Source organism: Pleuronectes platessa, chromosome 17, assembly GCF_947347685.1.
Source record: "Pleuronectes platessa chromosome 17, fPlePla1.1, whole genome shotgun sequence".
Taxonomy (NCBI): Eukaryota; Metazoa; Chordata; class Actinopteri; order Pleuronectiformes; family Pleuronectidae; genus Pleuronectes; species Pleuronectes platessa.
The window spans coordinates 10,515,409-10,519,703 of record NC_070642.1 but is presented as its reverse complement, the minus strand read 5'-3'; the positions used below and the strand labels follow the sequence as shown (position 1 = coordinate 10,519,703).

The window sequence follows — 4,295 nt, the reverse complement described above, 5'->3', positions numbered from 1 at the left end:
TTATTTACTTACTGGCTTTCTGATGTGGGGGAGAGCTGGAGCATTATTCATTTATTTGGCTGTGGAATAAAATGTAAACCATCCCATTTTACGCATGGATCAGACTCTGTTTCTTTCAGAAACACTGGATGGAACTGAGCGATTTTTCACCAGATTATATAATATGTTGATCAGATTATATATTTTTATTAATATGAAATCGTTGTGAAATTGTATCCAATCAGTTTTTAGATGTAAATAGTATTTATGTATCTGTGTTATCATCCTTGTCTTTATTTGGGTCATGATTTCAGGTCGCCACTTGTGCCAAATTCAAATGGTTGTCATTGTCATGTAAATTGATCAGAAACATATAAATCAGTGTTATCTGTGTAGTCTCAAGTGAATAAAAGTAGAACAGGCTCCATGTTTAATAGACTGCAGGGCAGACACCAGTCAGCTGTGTGCGGCTCTGTGATTGTGTGCGTCATAATGGACGCTAATTGGGGGTCAAATGCGCAACAAAGCCCTTCAACGGCAGCGAAAAGTCACCGCGCCATGCAGTTATAAGAAGCTTGATGACGTCTCCTGCCACATCCTAATTAGAGCGATATTGCACGAGCCCTCTTCATCATCTTCCTCTTCTTTAATCCATGCATGCACGAGCCCCTGGAGCTAATATTATATCACATACACCCTAAACGCAAAGAGGGGCGTTCACAGAATATCCACATGTGCCGTACACACGACTGATGACAGGGAATGCAACAGATGACTGGATCTGATCAAAAGTATTTTTTTGTACTGGATCCCAAAGACAATTCATATGACAAGAATAGTACTTATGATATGCTTTCATGTTTTAATATACTCTTTTAAAAGGGTAACTAATTTATCTTTTTTTCACATAAAAGTGTTATTTCCCCGGATGATGACTTATTTACCCACGTGCAGCACATGCACCTCAGCAGATAGTGCCTGTGAAGTCTCTGTGCTGAGCGGATTCTTTTTGTGTGTGTAACGTGTCGTTCAGCTCCTGTTTGCCGCTGGACTCTGAACAGCCAGAGCTCATTTTCCAATTTCTCTCCGTGTGTGAATTGGCCCGAGCGGTGCAGCCCGTCAATAAAAAATGTTGGATTATCCTCTTTATGAGACGGGATTAACATAGCTCTCCTCCTCCGACGTTCACATTCCCCCCCAGTCGTGGCAAGGAATCCACGGACCTGTGACGTGGCAGTGAAGTGGCGGTGGTGCAAGTCAAGTAATCGACCTTTTTTTTTTTTTACTGCAAAGCACAAATGGCACTTTCAATGTGGGTCAAGGTGGTTTGTGCTGCTGTGAAATCTATCATGAGGGTAACTCTTCCTTCTTTATTGGCTTTGTTGACATCTTTTTTTGTGTGTGAAACAGAAACAGGAATAAACACAGACGATGTGGATTGATTTTACGCACGAGTTGGATCAGGTTCAAGTGGTCTTTATTGTTGTTTAGTGTGTTTGTGGCATCCTCACCGCTGCGGCCTTGTTGACAAAGTGTGTCCTCGTCATAATTTATCATCTTTGAAAGGGCGAACACGGCAGGAGACATAGAATAAAATGATCTAATTCACAGCTGGATTCGTGGCGTGTGTTTTTATACGCACAAAGCAAAATTGCATACAGATACAAGGAATCACAATTTATTTAATAAACAAAAACTAACACAAGGGGGAAGTTAATAATTCATAAACACATTAGGGACATGTATGAGCACACGCACTGATTGTCTCTTATAACTAGTCTTAAACATATTTCTCATAAATTAAATAGTGCATCCAGGTTCATGTCAGAGCTGCCCTCACACTCTCTCTACAACACACACACACACACACACACACACACACACACACACACACACACACACACACACACACACTCTCTCTCTCTCTCTCTCTGTTTCTCTCTCTCTCTTTCACTCTACAACACACACACTCATGCACATCGCTTTGATCAAAGGGGCCCTTCAGCGTGCCAACGAAATAAAAAGACAAGAGAGGGGAGTCTTTAAGGAGCTTAGAAGAAAACCTGACCTATTCCTCAAACTCAGCCAACTTAGGCTTGGATCTTTTTTTTTTGCTCTCTTGATCTTTTTTTTCCCTTTTGGTCAACAAATTTGTTCCGTGTCCTTGATCAAAGTTGGGAGAAGTCAGTCTGAATGTTCAATAAGTTAAACCCAACAAGTGAGACCCTGCTCGAGGTAGAAGTTGGGGCCTTTGCTGCTTCCAAAACTTGGGGCTTTGTTACATAAAGAAGTCTGCAGTTTATGGAAAAATGTCCCTTTACTTTCTTCCTCTCACAACACTTGAAACTTCCACGCTGCCTGGTCCTTGTAATCCAAACAGTCCGTGTTGAAATTGAGCTTCCACGATGAAGCTGTCTGGTCCTTATAGTCCAGGCAGTCCGCGGGGCCGCTGAAGCCGAGGCCCGCCGCTCCGTACGCCGACGAGGAGAGGGAGGAGGCCGTGCTCAGGTGGCTGGACGCGCCGTTGCTGCCCATGGGGCTCATAGCGGCGCCCGAGAGCTGGTGGTGCATAGGCGACAGGTAGGAGCCGCACTCCATGCCGGTGAAGTAGGACGAGGAGCCCGTGTAGCCCTGGTTGTAGCCCGACGCCTGCGAGTAGGCCATGGGGTAGGAGCGCTGCATGCAGGAGGAGGAGGAGGTGGAGAGCGGGTCGGAGAGCGGGGAGATGGAGGCCGGGCTCCAGATAGACACCGGCGCCGCGCTGCCGCTCACAGCTGGGAGCGAGGTGCTGGAGGGCGGCGTAAACTGGCCGCTGGCTCCGCTCTCGGAGCTTGGCTCTCGGAGCGGGGAGCACTTCTTCTTCACCGGCCTGGTCACTGCTTTGTTCTGCGCTCCACTCTGGGTCTGCTGAGCCTGCTGGCGATGCTTGGCCCGTCGGTTCTTGAACCACACCTAAAAAGACAAAGAGCGCTAGAATTAGTTAATCCAGTTTTACAAACACATATTTATTTTGTTACTGTTTCCAGAATTTAAGGCAAACTTTACTGACCCTGTAATGTCAATGTAAATAGATAATCTAAACATTAAAGCGATCTGAAACTCATATATTTAATTGTAGGCCTACATCTGCGGCAACTGTGCTTATTTAAATTTTTTACATATTAGTATTATCATTTATAGTCTTAAAAGTAAATTTCCGATAGTCTTGCAGATTCAATTCAATTGCTTTATGGATTATCGTTCTGTAAATTATATAACCTGAGGGGAAATGGCAGTTGTGAATATGGGCTCTAACCATTACATTGACTGATGAAAATACAAAAGTGAGTTACTCATACAGGGAGCTAATCAAATAACAGTTGATCAATCAATTACATTAAATGAACAAAAGTCTTGAAGAGGACACTCTGCAGTAGTGGGCTATGTGTGTGCGCGCGCGTGTGTGTGTGTGTGTGTGTGTGTGTGTGTGTGTGTGTGTGTGTGTGTGTGTGTGTGTGTGTGTGTGTATTTGATTCTCACCTGCACTCTGGACTCGGGCAGGTTGATCTTTAAGGCCACCTCTTCCCTCATGAAGATGTCAGGGTACCGGGTCTTGCCGAAGAGGTTCTCCAGCACGTCGAGCTGGGCCCGGGTGAAGGTCGTCCTTTCCCGCCTCTGTTTGCGAGGGGCGCCTGGAAAGAAAACGAAAAAGAGGAAATCAGTTATTTTAGAAATACGGGAAACGAAATCACACTTTAAGAGCCGCGAATTACGAGTGGCCAGACTATAGTTTTGATGCAAAACAATTGTAAGATATTATCTCGGATATCTGACCCCATTTGAATAATGAAGACTTCAAAAGTTCTAACGAGGAATTTTCTAATAGAAAAACATTGGCAGTAGCATATCAATTTATTAGTCCGTTAAAATAACGAGTCTAACAACATTTTAATACCCAACCTACATGATGCAGAATAGATTTATTTCAGTCTCTTACCGTGGTATCCCACAGATGGATGCAGCAGGTCCACTCCTGAGGCAGATAAGCTCAGTCCGTTCACCGTGTACGGCGGCTGCTTCAGATAGGACATCATGCTGGCGTCCGTTCTGTGAGGAGGCTCCGGTGAGAAGAAATTAAGGAAAAACGTGTTTTAATCCTCGCGAGTCTCCGGTTGTGATGTTTCGCGACCTGAAGTCGGGACACAAAACAATATGAGGTTTTGAAAAAAACGTGTTAAATCGTCTCTTGCTCGAAGGACGTTGGGATTTCTCTCTCGTGTCCGCCGCGTCTTTACGCACAGCCTTTTACGCACAGCGCTGGGTCGCAAAGAAGTGGG

At 44.7% G+C, this 4,295-nt stretch overlaps 1 protein-coding gene across 1 annotated transcript; it reads right to left on the bottom strand.

The window, feature by feature from the left end:
* Positions 1 to 2,310: 2,310 nt before the first annotated feature.
* On the bottom strand, positions 2,311 to 4,052 carry LOC128460474 (homeobox protein OTX2-like). Its single transcript, XM_053445685.1, has 3 exons — positions 3,956 to 4,052; positions 3,499 to 3,650; positions 2,311 to 2,931 (listed from the first exon to the last, which is right to left on the bottom strand). The coding sequence occupies exons 1-3, from the start codon at positions 4,050 to 4,052 to the stop codon at positions 2,311 to 2,313; spliced, it is 870 nt and encodes a 289-aa protein (XP_053301660.1).
* Between the last annotated feature and the right edge of the window lie 243 nt (positions 4,053 to 4,295).

Excerpts from the sequence above, each read along its gene's own strand:
- LOC128460474 (XM_053445685.1), bottom strand. The coding sequence starts at position 4,052 with ATGATGTCCTATCTGAAGCAGCCGCCGTACACGGTGAACGGACTGAGC. Across the intron at positions 3,651-3,955 it reads TCCATCTGTGGGATACCACG|GCGCCCCTCGCAAACAGAGG; the intron begins GTAAGAGACTGA and ends TTTTCTTTCCAG. Across the intron at positions 2,932-3,498 it reads TGCCCGAGTCCAGAGTGCAG|GTGTGGTTCAAGAACCGACG; the intron begins GTGAGAATCAAA and ends TTGTCTTTTTAG.